This window comes from Nicrophorus vespilloides, unplaced genomic scaffold (assembly GCF_001412225.1).
Source record: "Nicrophorus vespilloides isolate i.1.1-1 unplaced genomic scaffold, Nicve_v1.0, whole genome shotgun sequence".
Lineage (NCBI taxonomy): Eukaryota > Metazoa > Arthropoda > Insecta > Coleoptera > Silphidae > Nicrophorus > Nicrophorus vespilloides.
In genome coordinates, this window is record NW_017098347.1 from 19,344 (window position 1) to 36,056 (window position 16,713).

The 16,713-nt window shown below is 32.4% G+C and overlaps 1 protein-coding gene across 1 annotated transcript in view; it reads left to right on the forward strand.

Annotated features, from left to right (window-relative positions):
* The window catches only part of LOC108562226 (myrosinase 1-like), a 29,391-nt gene extending 13,566 nt beyond the window's left edge, over positions 1–15,825 (forward strand). The window contains exons 2-7 of the mRNA XM_017920496.1: positions 13,030–13,130; positions 13,208–13,848; positions 13,907–14,212; positions 15,065–15,199; positions 15,264–15,370; positions 15,639–15,825. Of these exons, the coding sequence (XP_017775985.1) occupies positions 13,030–13,130; positions 13,208–13,848; positions 13,907–14,212; positions 15,065–15,199; positions 15,264–15,370; positions 15,639–15,825 (1,477 nt within the window). The remainder of the gene's footprint in view (positions 1–13,029; positions 13,131–13,207; positions 13,849–13,906; positions 14,213–15,064; positions 15,200–15,263; positions 15,371–15,638) is intronic.
* Positions 15,826–16,713: the final 888 nt, after the last annotated feature.

Sequence of the window (16,713 nt, forward strand, 5' to 3'; positions counted from 1 at the left end):
TTTTTTTTTTTTTTGTTAGTAACACATGAAGAGAAAAAAACTACGAGTTATAGTGAATGTCTTCACAGTCTGAACGTGATGTGTTTCCTTTCCATAAAAGCACTTTTGTGTTATTCTAGCTATTTGCTAATTGTTTTACCGGGTATACGCAATATTTTAAATATATTTTCACAGTTCAGTTATAAAAAAAAAATGTTTCAACAAAGAAATTTGATTAATGTTCTAATGAAGATATAAGAGGAATGATATGAAATTAGAAGATGAATAATGGATTTTTGGTAGTAAGAATTGAAATTAAAAGTAGCATTTAGATATACTTGTTAAAATAATCCAGTGAGACTAATTAAATCTAGGCAATTAATGGCTAAAATGATATTTAGTTACATAATCTATGTTTCTTCATCAAGCCTTCTATTTGTTCAAAGGCATATTAACATATCAACAAATACTTGCAAATTAACATTTACAAGTAATTGTGATCAGGGCGACAACTTTTGGAGATCTGAAACTTTTTAAAATTTCTTAATAAAACATTTTGCTAAGAAAGATAAAAATTCTACTTAAAAAGCATTGCTTTAAAAAAATCTAAAATTACAAATGTTATGATGAAAATTGCAAAAGTCGAACAATATTTTGTTATGTATCATCAGGAAAATATACATAAGACGTAAATTAATTAAGTTTGTACAAGGATTCCGTTTGTTCAAAGTCAGCTACATATTAAAAAATACTTGCAAATTAACTTTCACAAGTATCATAGGAAGTGAAAGTAGTTGTGATCCTAACCTCACAACTTTTGGAGCAGCAATTTTGTATTTTTATTTGTTTTTGGGTAATAATTTCTAGATCTGAAACTTTTTAAAATTTCTTAACATCAATCAATTTTTTCTAATTAATTAATTTTACTTAACATGCATAGGTTTCAATGAATCTAAAATTACAAATGTTATAGATAACAAATTGCAAAAGCCATATAATATCTTATTAAGTATGATCAGGAAAATATACATAATTTATAGAAAAATTCCTTCATATTTATTATGCCACAACAAATAAGTAAGAAGAAAATTAATTAAGTTACTTAATATTAATTAATTTTGTACAAGCGATTCTATATTTTATATAGAATATACAAGTCAAACTGGTTGTACTTATGCAATTACATATTAAATCAAATATTTATCAATTCAATAATATTATCAAAGTAATTAATAATTAATTAAAAATTAACATTAAGAATTTGTAAATAAATTATTTATCAATGCAAGAATTAAAAAAGAATATTATTATATCATCAAATGTAATTGATTAATTGGTTTAGTATTAGATTTACGTGCATAGTATTATATAAAACGCATTTTGAAGTTATTTAGAATTAAATAAAAATACATTTTTTTTAAATCTTTTCTACAATCCAGAAAAGAAAAATAACATGGAGTAAAAATTTAAATCAAATTATTGTCATACTTGTAGAACTACTGTAGTAAAAAATATTCTAAATGAATTCACACACAACAATGTGAATGGGAAAGAACAAGTAGTTTTTAACATATAACTTTCCTAGTGACGAAAGTCAAAATTGTTGGGGTTTCAATAAATTGAAATTAACTTGAGTTCTTTGATTAAAAAATTGCCTGAGGACTACAAATGAAATCATTAACTTCTTGTTACGTCACAAGTACTTGTCCAAGTTTTCATTTTTTTATTTTTTTTTTGATTTGACCTTCACATTTCTGTTAATTAATTATTATCTCGATTCAAAGGAAACATTCGTCAATAACATTTTCATCTTCTCGTGAATTCATATATTTTTTTATTTACAAATATTAAATCCAATTATAAATTTTGTATGCCATGGCTAACGTCGTAGAAATTCCAACCTTGAAATGTTTCACAAAACTTATTGATCTAATGCTGATAATATCTTAATCATGTAGGTACCATAAAAAAAATGTTATAGCATCGTAAAATATCAAAAATTTTGGAGGTCTGACGTTAATGAATGCTCGATCCACGTATTGCGTAACACAAGTAACACAAATAAACGCAAGTTTATTGCGCATTATTAGTTAATAATATTAATAATAGTATTAATAACAATATGGATATGCAAGGTGTGATTATCGGCCGTGCGACACATCGTAAAAGTGAACGTAGGTCTCCCGTGAGGATCCCGGTCAAAGGTCGCACGGGACCCGCCGCAAGTCACAACGCTGCACATAAATCATCATCGCGAGGTAATTAAACGCGCACTCTCGCACGGATAATGCGCGTGTTTCACTTTACGTCCAACTATTATACGTATTGTTAATGCCCATGTATAGCATACATAGCTTTACCTGCTATTTGGATACGCAATGCGACAAAGTCTGCTCGAGGTGTTCGAACATAATACCAGTTCATGTTTGCTAATACTAATGAGAACGATTCATCTTGCATTCATCTATAAGAGCTTTAACAATGTTATTGCTACTAAATATATTTATCCAAAGCTGTTTCTACATTTTCCAACTAAAACTAATTCCTATACTTATACAAGTACTTATGTAAAAGTACCTCAGAGAACTACATTAGTCATGCAATTATAGCTTAATGATTGATCACCTATTGGAAATACTAATACTATTATAATCCAGTAGTGTTGAAACAACACAAATAGAAATTACCTAGTTTGATTAACACGTTGACTTCTTGTAGTTTATGAGATAACGTTATTTCCTATGACGCCAGAGTTAACTCGTAGTTTGTTTACTTGTCACATTTTTGCAGATACGATAAAATTCGTAATATATCAGCATACATATGATAACCTCAGAGACGAGAACAAAAAGAACAAGGATGGTTCAGAAAATATAATCAATTGACAACTACGAAATAACTCGTAGTTTGCGTTATTGTCTACGACGCTAATTACGAGTTAACTCGTAGTTTGTTTACTCCCATATTTATACAGCTATGGATAAGCTGTATAAATTTTATTGAAAATCAAGAAGCAAAAGAATATTTTTATTGTTTATGATAATTTTCAACGCAAATGGTTGGTTTTTCTTGACAAATTGGACAAAAGTACCGTGGCAGTCAACGTGTTAATAGACGGTGGCAATCGTAAGCCCGACAACCGAAAGACCGTCTATCGAAATCCCGACGTTCGAAATCCCAACTGTATGAAATCTCCCGACGTTTGAAATCTCGACTATGTCAAAATCCCAACGTTCAAAATCCCGACTATATCGAAATCTCGACTATGTCAAAATCCCAACTACCATAATCCCGACAATATCGAAATCCCGACAGTGTATTTTATTATTATAATTTCTACAATAACATTTTTAAGGTAGTCGGGATTTCGATATAGTATAGATTTTGATTGTCGGAATTTTGATATAGTCAGGATTTCGAACGTCGGAATTTTGACATAGTCGAGATTTTAAACGTCGGCACTTTAATACAGTCGGGATTTCAATAGACGATCTTTCGGTTGTCGGGCTTGCGATATAGACCTGTTAATAGAATAGACTTAGAAACTCCGGACAAAAAGAAATGGTGTTCATTTTCTTATACTACTTTATCGTTTTATAAGATTTAAGGGAAACAATTTTCAAATGTAAATAATATTCGAATTGAAAATCCTATTACATTTCATACATTTTAATAGTGAATTTTGTAATTACTAACAACTTGTCAAAAAGTAACCGTAATTAAAACGTTTTTATTTTCTTATTTTAATACAAAAAACAATATTTTTTATTAGTTAAAATGTAATAAAACAAATTCATACGAAAACTTTAAAAACTTATGTGTAAAATTTAATATGATAATAACTAAATAAGAATATTGTAAATAATAAAGTTAAAATTAAAATGCAACACCGTGGTAAATTACGCTATTATTCTCCAGAATTTAATATATTCAAACTTTAGATTATGCTACAATCTTTAAAGTCGAATTAATTAAAAACACTAATAAACGAATCTCTCGACGTTATTTAATTATATTTTATATATGTTCTGTCATTCTATAATTCTACTATAAAACTCACGGTACAAATATAGACACATATATAAAACGAAATCAGTAATAATAATTTTAATTGCATGTCGTAACTCACTATTAAACACCTATTATAATGCAAATTACACATTAATTACTATCATGTAAATGCATTCATTCGCGAGCTTTTATTTACTTAATGAGTTTAATTGTGTTTTTTTTTAGTTTTATTTTATTAATTTCCTGTCGAATTAATATACTGATATTCTTAGTAAGAAATTGGAAATTATTGTTTATACTTTCATCGTTCGGTTAACGTACATCGATTCAACATTATTTTGTTAATACGTACATAATTATATGCAGCATTCTTACCGAACTAACATATAAACATAACTTGTCCATCGGACAATTTGTTTTTTTTTTGCTAAAATTCGTTTAATAAATAGTAATTGTTATTATGTCTGATTCAAAATGTATATATGTATACCGTTTGAAAGTTGTTTTGTTGGTTTGAGGTTAGGTTTGAGGTTAGATTTGAGGTTAGGTTTGAGGTTAGAGGTTAGGTTGCTACACGAAAAAATCCGCACGATGGATTCCACAAATTTTAAATGACGACCGCAAAAAAGGTACGTGTTCTTTTTGTCCAACATTTCTTAGAAAAAAAAAGAAAAATGGAGGGTCTAACACCTTTCTAACATATGTTCGCTTAGCGTACGTTAATTTGGGTTTACATTGTGTACGTTAACCGAACGTTAACTGTTTGATTCACTTAATCAATATGTTCTGAGATTCAAACCAGAATCTTCTAAATCAGTTATTCTGGAGCATTTAAAGCTTACTTTAAACTTGCATAAAAAGAAAACATTGATTTTTCAGAAATAATTTCCACTTTGTTAGGTACATTCGTAATTGGCTATCAACCCATACCATCGAGCAAATGAAGCACAATTATCATAAGTTAAATAATAATCGTTGATAAAAAAAAAGTATCATTTACTTAAAATGCCATATGTAAACAGGCAACTAGGGTACACGCATCTGCAGAGACATTCAGTTTTTGTGGACGCGGTTCCTCCGGTCTTCGTGATATTTGGATAAAGCGGAGGATGGTAAAGGAAAAAAGTGAGTGAACGAGCGAGCAGCAAGGATACATAACGACCTAAAATTCCGCCGGGTGCCGGTACCTGTCCATCATTAAAACCAGTTTCAGATGCAATAAACTCCAGTTTTATGGCCGTGTCTTATCATCGGCCGCGATGGAAAAATCGGCTCCGACTGGTTTCCACTGTGCTCTCACATACACACTCATATACAACACACATACAAATATATATATATATACTAATACATACGTACACACAAGACGCATTACAAACAAACATTTCGTACGTACTCGCACTACTAATGACCAGTCCGTTCCCCGAGGTGCGCTTTTTTTCTTCACTTCAATTCCATCTACGCTTCGAGAACCATGATCAGAAAACAGAAGAAACTTTGTCAATCATTTACCAATTAATGCGAAACAGCCAAAGCCCGAGAGCGCAATGTAAAGAAATACCAATTCGTGGCAACTGCATCTCCATTTTTTATAAAAGAAATTATCATATTATATTGTTCAAAATGTAAGTTAATTTTAACTAATTTATTGCAAGAAACTATTTAACCCAAATATTGTTTAGAAAACGTTTTCCTATAAATGGTTAAGTCTATATAAATTGTAAATAAGTTCAAGGCATGAAAGGATTTTCTGTTGTGTGTTCAGGTTAATGATGTGATATATTTCGTTTGCTCAAGATTTATCTAGAAATACAGTCATTCCTCGATTAACGTCACCTATAATAAATGAGTTTCGCAATTTCAAACCTCATTTTATATACGATTTCAAAGTAAGTCCAACGCAGAATGTGACCAGAAGTTGCATTAGATGAAGAAAATAACATCCAAGAAATTAGAAATGAAGTTATGATGAAGAAGATGTGAGAAATTTATTGAATGCAGAAGATGATGGCTTATCAGAGGAATATTTAGAAAAACGAATAAAATAAACGGAAAGTTAATAGTCAAAATGTAGCATACTGTTCCCAAATGGGAACTTAACTTAATATCGATATAAGGTGATCTAACCATTGAAAGTTTTGTTGGAGAAGAACATAATAATATATGCTACTTCAAAGTTATTGTTACTTCCTAGAATCTTTGAGAGGTATGCTATTAACTAATTACATTTTTTTAATTAAATGAATTTTAATTAAATTCATGCAATAGAAGTTAATAACCCAACGATTTAAAAAAGTACTTAAATGAGTTTCAATGTTGTAATTTTCCTATTAAAAATGATCATGATTATATTTTAAATTATGATTTCATTTTGTTTGTAAGTTGACTATTTATTTAATAAAACTATTCTGTATTAAAATAAAAATCAATGAAGAAACGACCATAATATACATCTGAAACCAATGTTTTGCTTAACAAAGTAATAACAAAATAAGTTAGTTTTGGAAGAAATGATGTGTTAATATATTTACTCAACTAGATGTTCTCATCTTTGACAGTTCGTCAAGGTATAATTAACAATTGCATTCTAAAACGTTTGGCGATAATTTATGAAAAATAAGACGGAGCACAATGGCTTCGGCTATGCAAGGTCAACGAAGACCACCCTGCAATTATAAAGGAATGGAATTCAGGTTTATTTACATAAATACTTGAAACTTTTGAATTCCCAACAGTCTTAAGATTGGAACACGCTGCATGTTGCAATTTACAAAAAAAATAAAATCAATATTGAAAATTTAAGAAAATTACTATTGAAAATCATACAATAAAAATGACATAAATATTAAATGCAAAAATTATATAATTTTTGCTACATCCATGCAAACCACAAATTTACCTATCATCAAATTTACAATCGGTAATTGCAACAGAAGAACTGCAAAATAACCTGAATGTAATAGAATGACAATGCAATTCAAGAACTAGTCACTTTTGTCATCAGCGATAGAAAGTATGAATGATCTATTGTAATTACGTTGATTCAATGCGTCAAAATCGATTTCTCGTGTGTCGTAATTTGTGTTTTTATTATATTCATATAAATAAATAATGGAGCTCAATACACATTATTTTTTTTTATTGTTGCCAGACTTCAGGGCAATCGTTAATTTCCTGTTTATCTATATAATATTTATTTTCGGTCGCAAATGCGCTTAATTGGGGGTTCCGGAACACATAAAAGCAAATTAGTCCTGGCAGGATTAGCGATTTAATGGTCGGACGCTATAAACCAACAGATTAACTTTATCAAACGATAATTATTGCTTATCGATGGAACGGGCATACGCCCTCCCAAAAATACCGACCGCCACGATGTTTACCAATGTAAAACCATATCCCAACTAAATTCAAAAACAAACGTAATTTTTATTCTACCAGGCGAACGAATAGTATTATTTCTTCAAATACTTAGTTTAATTACAAAAATAACATAAAATCTCAACATTTTCAATCTAATCGAGGAAGTAAATTTATATAAAAAATAGACTTAACTGTATAAAAGTAAAAAAACACGATAATTTATGTAGAAAAAATAACTTTATGTAAAACCATAAAAACTTAATATTTTCGCTACTAATGAAAGTAGAAAATTAAAGGAAATTCATCTAGCAGATTTTAAATTAAATGAAAATTATGTGAAGAACTAAATGCATACAATAATAGACTTATTAAACGAATAATACTATTTCTTCATTTACTTAGATTAATTAAAAAAAAATAACGAACAATGTCAACATTTTCGCTACCAATAATAATTAACAATTTAAGTAAATTTTTCATTTATATTATAATCTGTTTTGGTATCTTTTATAAACATGATACTTTGTCATAGTTGTAAATGAATACTTTTTGTTTAGATTTCATAGAAATTGATAAATTTAACATTAGTAAAATAATTAAGGATTATGATTTGTCCAAAGTTGTCAAAAATTAATGGAAATTGTACCAGAAGAAGAGAAGCTTCGTATAACTTTCTTAAACCATTTGTTATTGTATTACAGCTTTCTTCGTATCAATTATTCGTATCTTATAATTTATGTAGTTGGTTTCGGTGAATTTACATAATTATCCTATTTCATCGCGATCATATCTCAAAGATCTATACACATTAAATATTAACCAAATGTGCAGTAAAGAAATACTTGGAGCCCATAACTGTCCCATTAACGTCGCACGTCACCAATATAATACCAACTTTTTCGTTCATCTCCTTCCGATTTACGTTACAATTTACATACAAATCCTTTTTAAATATTTATCCCGGACGTGGGCATCTCTTCCACCAAAATCCCTAAACGCAGTTGCCGCTCCGAAAAGTTAGTCGTCGCAAAAACGGCTGACATCAGCTATAAATTAAAGCAAATCCCAACACACATACATAGATATAACACGTCAGCCCGACGGCGGTGGCATCGGAGGCGGCGGCACCAAAACTGCGACGCCGGGCGTCGGGACGCGTCGCACTTCCGTCCGGAAACACGAGCACAAAATCCCCGACAGATAAGGGCTGACAGATAAAGGTAATTCCGCGACCGCCGGAAGCCCTTCACATCCCAATTCAGAAAAAAACACAAGCGATAACAACATCCCCATCTAAACGAATATATTTCCTGCAGCTTACTGGCTGCATTTCCTGCAGTTACATTCAAATTTATGTCTCGCTTCGGGCATCTTGCTGAAACTACTGGAGTTGCTTTTGTAACATAGATTGTGTCGAATTGTGTAATACATGGTTGTACAGTGCTGTAACCTAATTATGCTTGTATTTAGTCGTAACTTATACCGAGTGTTAAAAGGTATGTTTAGTTCGGACACCGTTCATCGCTATTTGTAACACGAGATGGCGTTCACCCAATGATCACCAATGCGTGTAATAGCACATGCCCACGGTTGATAGTAATGGAGTCGGACAGATGAGCAATTGGATAATTTGCAGTATAAAATTACCTTTTTTTATATAATATTAATCTTGTTGCAAGTACAATTTGGAAGGTAAAGAACAATTAGAATTAAACTTTTCTTATTAGAGTATAAACCAGCGGTCGGGGAACCGGGGTAAATTACCCAGAAAGGGGTAATTTTTTAGGGTAATTTTTCTAATTTCATCTTGCCAAACTCAGAGAGCGGTTCTCTGACTACTTTTCAGATCTTGATGTACAAACTGTGAATTGGGTTGTAGATCCTTTTAAATGTGAAATTACTAATATACCAGAAGAACCTCCAGGTTTGGCAGAGGCAATTCTTGAACTTCCATCCAATACTGTATTCAATTTGAGACCAAAGCAAATCTGTCGTTACTAACATTCCAGGTCTTGAACTTCCATCCAATACTGTATTCAATTTGAGACCAAAGCAAATCTGTCGTCTTTTTGTTGTTGTCAAAGGCTGCAAAGGCTTTCAAAATTGCACATGAGGAGGCGGTAAAAAAATTGCTGCCATTTGCAACAACCTACCTTTGTGAACAAGGCTTTTCCACTCTAATGAACATAAAAACGAAAAACAGAAATCGATTAAACGCCGAAGACTGTATTCAAATTGCTCTTACATCAAAAAGTCCCAATTTTAAAGTAATTATATCAAACATGAAGCAACAATCATGTTTCCAAAACCTGAAGGGGGAAAGTTTTCAATTAATTTTTGTGATTTTTCCAATTAAAAATGTTTATTTAAATTGTTTGATTTAATTATTTTGAACTTTGTTTTATTTCTATATGTTACTATTTTCATGTAACTTTTTTTATAAATATGTAAATGAAATTAATTCAATAAATAATGTTTATTTAAATTTACATTATTGTTTTCTATTCAGAATGGGGGGGTGGTGTAATAACGACTTATGCAATAATATTTTGGGGTAATGGTTAAAAAAGTTCCCCGACCGCTGGTATAGACAATTATTTTGTCCAATAAGTATAAAATAAGTTATAGAATTTAAAATTTAAATTTCACAACATAATTAATTTAAAATTAACCTATCAAGTTTTAATCCACATGTTTAATTTGCTAATTTGCAGCTAAGTTACAACAAACAACTACTGACAGTTTTTTTTTTTAATTACAATATATTCCTATAATCTAATAATTATGACATAACGATCGTTAATCATGTGTATGAAGTGAGAAAATAAACCACTAAAAGCGTCACTTTGTTATTGAAAATGCCGCTGCGAAGATGTACGAGCGGCTCATTTAAATATGAATAAAAATGGGGAAAAGAGGAACAGATATTTAAATAGTTGGTTTACATTAATAAATCTTACGACGAAGAGAGAGAGAAAGAGACGTCGGCGTATCGTAGATGACAGCTCAATGCAGTGCACACGGCAGTGTATATTATTAATCACGTCGAATTTGTCGTTGCGTTTAATAAATGAAATGGATACCATCTTTCATAAGCCTTTGGGAACAAGGGGAAGGAAGGACAATGATGATGGCTTTTTCAGGCGAACGCGAAGAATTCAAGTCCGGTATTCAGCGTGTAAAAAAATGGATGGAACCGAGCTCGAAGAAGAAAAGCAAATAAATAAATAAAAAAAAAACGAACTTCGTTAGTGCATTTCCATTTGTAATAAAATTGATACCGGGTAGTGCAGGAGCGAGAGTGAGAAGAGAGCGAGGATGGACGGGTCTCTGCACCTGCAGATCCAGGTTCCGACCGACGGCATCCATTGTCCTGTCCATCATTCGATCAGCGCTCATTCGCTCTGAATGCTGTATATTGTTAAGGTCGTTTTTATCCTGCTAACGAGACAATTCAACATCCAGCCTGGCGTCCCGACGCCGCCGCCGTCGCTGTCGACGTCATCGACGCCGTTGCCTCCGGCTGCCGGCGCCTCTCGTCTAGACTAAAACTCGGACTTTCATCCGAATTACAAAACCCATCCGAGCACACACACACCCACTTCTAGCGCAGATATCTGAAAACCCTTTACACGCTTTCCATTTAAACCAGTGTGACATTTATATTTCTGAAGCGAGATTACTAGTTTATAAACAAGTTCTGCTCCATGTACATTTCAAAATGCAAAGTTCTTCTTTTATTTATCATAATTTCAGTCCTCGGGACTTAATTTACCTAACATCTCCTAACAGTACATAAGCTCTTGTTATTTTATTCCAAAGTCGTTGGCCTCTGCAGTGATTCAACTTCGAACACGACGTATGAAAGGTTTTTTTGGTTATAAACTAATACTGCATATATAATGCAAATAATAAAACTCTAGAGACGGACATTTAACACGTTAAATTAAAACTAATAATACGTTGAGACGAAATAGAATTGCTATTTTACGGTGAAACACGTAACCGTTCTTCACGCAAAATTTTAGTAATAAACGCATATAAGAACATTATCATTACCACTCAATAAATATTTACGTGAATAAAAATTCACAATAATTATATTCCTTATAATAATAATCTCTGGAAATAGTTATATTGAATGTAGATTATCTAAATCAGAATTACACACAAATTGGTATTAAGTATATCTATATAACCAGTGGCGTAGCTATTGTATAGCAATGGTCTGCAAAAAGAACGCGTATTACAGCAATATGGATAAGATCACAGGAATGTATCTATACTTGCTGGATTCCACAAACATTCAGCTTTCATATGCATATATTGGATTCATTCTATCTAGTATAGTTTTCGAGTAAATCAATGAAATGTGAAAACACTTCTTTTTAGAACGTTCTAATTTCAATTCTTCAACTTTAAACGCGTATTACAGCAATATGGATAAGATCACAGGAATGTATCTATACTTGCTGGATTCCCCAAACTTTCAGCTTTCATCTGCATATATTGGATTCAATCTATCTATTATAGTTTTCGAGTAAATCAATGAAATGTGAAAATACTGCTTTTTCGAACGTTCTATCGGACAAGTAAACTAGGACTTCGGACTAGGTAAAGAATAAGGAAGGAAGAGCCCGATATTTCTAGCTACGCCACTTATAGAACTATGTTTTTGAATAGAAAAGAAAATTATAGTATAACTTCATTTAATATGATTATTTCTCAAATCGAAACTGCCTCATTTAAAACTATATGATTATCTAAATGTTAGTTCTGTTATTTCTTGCTTTAGACAGGTAGAAAATACCCCAACACTAATTTTTTAAGAAATCCTCCAGTTAAATCATGCTAAAATATAGTTATTTCGGATGCATAATCATATAAGCGGATTATAACAACCCTTTTATCTTAGTTAAAAAAATGCTGTAAGAATTTGCGTTTTTCTAACGATAAATAAAATCTACAGTTTATCTTGTTACTTTTTACAAAAATTGAATTTAACATTTACTAATAATCGCTGAAGCTTTTTCATATATTATGGTACGTTAAGATCAGTGTCGGATTAAGCAATTTAATTGTGAGGTCTTCCTCTAAATATTTCCAATTAAAATATTGTTTAGAAAGGTTTTTGAAGGACCGAGGAAAAAACATGGAAAAGCTGAGATCCTAAGAACAAAATGTGAGAGCGTGCGCCTACTGAGCCTATGACCTAATTGGTTTACATTATGTCTCGGTTGTAACTTAATATAGTGAAATACATTCTCTTAAGTTAGTATGCAAAGTAATTATGGATGACCATGAAATCTCATGACATTAACATATCATGCCTGGTGTTTATGGATCTTTATGAAATATAATGATAAAAATATTAAAAAAAACATAAATAAGCGAATGTTTTGGAATCTGATGAAGGTTGTGAATTCAAAGCGATACAATAAGCAATAAAGCATCGTAAATCATTTGTCCAACTTAACTTTTACGACGTTTTATTTAAACAAATTGGATTAGATAAGGCGCGGCGTATAAAAACCGCGGAGCGAAACAAAAAACAGACAAAATAATAACATGAGACTCTTTTTGATATTCAATGTTTGCGTTATTTTCGTAAAGTACTTACAAAAAAATTCGAATTTCGAAAATCGAGATATATTAAAAGATCTTAAATATTTTCAGTGCTGCCTCCAATAATCTGAACACTGAATCCTTTCCAGAGGATTTCGAGTTTGGAGTTGCCACTTCCTCGTACCAAATAGAAGGAGCATGGAACGTCAATGGTATAGTTTTATTTATTTAAGTTCACTTATTAATTCATATATTTCACTTGATTATGTGTGTGTGTTTGTCTATTTAGGAAAGGGCGAATCGCAATGGGATTATGTCACTCACAATTTGGATTGGATCGTGGACGGAACGAACGGAGATGTTGCATGCGATTCTTATAACAAATACAAAGAGGATGTGAAGATGCTGTCCGATCTCGGTGTGGACTATTACAGGTTTTCGTTTTCCTGGCCGAGGATATTTCCTGATGGGAAAGAGCAAGTGAACAGCGACGGAGTCCGTTACTATAACGATCTAATTAACGAGCTGATTGCTTATAACATAACTCCGATGGTGACTCTATTCCATTGGGACGTGCCTCGAGCTTTGGTGGAAAAATCCGATGGTTTATTGGGAGATCAATTCCCAGCTCAGTTCGCGTACTACGCCGATTTCGCGTTCGAGACTTTCGGAGATAGGGTGAAGACGTGGTTCACGTTCAACGAGCCGAACAACGCATGTGATCTTGCTATTTATCCAAATGAAGAAAACGATTACAAATGCACCAGGAACGTTTTATTAGCCCACGCCAAGGCTTACAGAATTTACGACGAGACTTATCGGACTAAACAACAGGGAACAATTGCAATGGTCATAGACAGTTACTGGCATGAACCGAAGACGGAATCGCCGCAAGATAAAGAAGCTGCGGACAGGTATCTGCAGTTTATGGTAATTGAACGGACAAAATGAAATGAATTTGCGGTTTCATTCCTGTTTTGATTTGCAGTTCGGAATATGGGCACATCCAATATATTTGGGGGATTATCCATTGATCGTTAAAGCTCTAGTGGAGTATACCAGTAAAATGAATGGACTACCTGCATCTAGACTACCTCTTTTAACTGAAGATGAAGTTAATCTGGTCAAGGGTACTCACGATAATCTGTTTGCGTTAAATTTTTACAGCTCAAAGTTGGTTTCCCATTCGGACGTCGTTAATGTCAGTGAGTTGTCGAGGGAGAACGATGCTCACATAGTCTTCACTCAACCAGACGAATGGCCCGGCCCACCAAATTACTCGACATGGCTCAGAGTAAGTTATTACAATATAATTGGACTTTACGTCAACAATTAAGATAATGCCGAAGAACAAATGCTTAAATAATAGTGCCTCGTAATTCCGTGATCGTAACCACGAATTATTCAAGATATTCTGCTCCAAATTATATATTATTGGTTTCATAACAAAACAGTATACGCTGCATAAAGAATTCACATGTATCTCGACTCTTAAATCACTTAATTCAGAATAGAATCATTCTTTCTTAAGACTCAATTAAATTTGAAGAACATATAAATTAAATTTATAGATCAAACATAGATTAAACCAGTGGTTTCCAAACTTGATTTTACTACGTCTTCCTCAAAAGTATGTAATCATTTGGCGCCGCCCTCTATTTCATAAAAGGAACGCGTATTACAGCAATATGGATAAGAGCACAGGAATGTATCTATACTTGCTGGATTCCCCAAACATTCAGCTTTCATATGCATATATTGGATTCATTCTGTCTATTATAGTTTTCGAGTAAATCAATTAAATGTGAAGACACTGCTTTTTCAAACGTTCTAAATTCATTTTTTCAACTTTGAACGAGTATTACAGCAATATGGATAAGAGCACAGGAATGTATCTATACTTGCTGGATTTCCCAAACATTCAGCTTTCATATGCATATATTGGATTCTTTCTGTCTATTATAGTTTTCGAGTAAATCAATTAAATGTGAAAACACTGCTTTTTCAAATGTTCTAATTTAATTTTTTCAACTTTGAACGCGTATTACAGCAATATAGACTAGTCCACGCCTCTCCAGGGAGGCGCGCCTAACAGTTTGGAAAACGCTGGATTAAACAGTGTGCTTTATATAAATTACTGTTATAGAAAACACCATGGGGATTGAGGAAGATGTTGAATTGGATCAAGCAGAACTACAACAATCCAGATATTATTATCACCGAAAATGGATATTCCGATGAAGGGGAGATGAACGACCTGGGACGAATCGATTATTACAAAGTGAATCTTTCAATGATTGCTTTAATTTGAAAAAAAAATATATATATAATATTTGACCTTTTAGACGTATTTAAGCGCTGTGCTGGATGCAATTCACGAAGATGAAATCCCAGTTAAAGCGTACACAGCTTGGTCACTTATGGACAATTTTGAATGGCTCGATGGTTACAAGTAAGTTATTTTTTAACACTTAATATTTCTATGTGTTATTTCTATTAGTTATCAATTGAAAATTATAATTAAGCAATTGAATCATAATTTATATAATTTCTGTGAATTTTTTTTATTTATACATCAATTAGTAGAATAATAGCTTGTGCAGTCATTATAATAATGTACGTATTATCGAACGCTCGTTAAACATATGTACGTTAAATGAAAATTGATTGTATATGAGTCGTTTATAAATCAATTTACAACTTTTCGTTCTTGTTCCTAGGAGCAAATTTGGTTTCTACAGTGTGGACTTTAACGATCCGGACCGCAAGAGGAGCCCGAAGCAGTCGGCAGACTTCTACAAAAAATTGTTAATTGAAAGAAGATTAGTCAATTCATCACCTGCCAAGATGGGCACCTTGTCCTTAATCGCCTCGGCAATTTGTTTTTATCTTTATTTAATATTATAAACTGCGAATAAACGATGCAAAGTGCTTTTAATTCCTGTCTATAAGCAAGCAATAAAGGGCGGCAATGGTTAAATGAGACAAGAAAGAAAAAAGATGATCGCGTTTACTCAAACCACGTTAATGGTTAGCTGGCTGCATTTTTATTTATGTAAGAATCGGAATGAGAAATTCGCGAAGCCTCTTCTTGTAAGGATGGGAAAGGGAATATGAGGGGCGGAGGAGAGAAGACCTCACTTTAATGGACCCGCGTGACTACTCTGTGTGTGGTTAATTGCTGGGGCCTCGAGAACGGGAGGAAGAAAAATTAGTGGATATTTGGTGCATAGCTTGGCCAGATGACCAGACGGATATGCGGTATAATCGGTTAACGCAGGCTAATTGGATCGATTTAATCCTATTAACGCCCGATTAATTTAATATAATCCTCATACTACGGGGAGGGAAATGGCTGCATCTATGGACGGTTGGTGCTTGCTGGCTGCAGCAACTCTCCAACAATCGTGGAGACAGTTGTTTGTTGACCGACGTGACTTACTGAATTGCCCGACGGTCACGATTCTGGCTTCCCCTATTTGCTAGTTTACACTGACGAGGATCACTTTCACGCTTCCGCTCGATGGAACGCTGCAGAATCGTCACTACCTCTAATTCGACTAATGTTCAAAATACCTCCGACATTGCCATTCCTGTTACATGTAAATCACATTACTTGTTACAGTCCTATTTATAATTTAGGAAGAAATTTACTACAAAAATATAACAACCAAATATCTTTGTACCTCCAAAAGTAAACGAGTTTCAAAAATAAATTAAAAACAGAAAAAAAAGAGAATGACAAGAAAGATAATAATTAACTTCAAAAGTGTATTATTTTGTAGAGTTAAAACA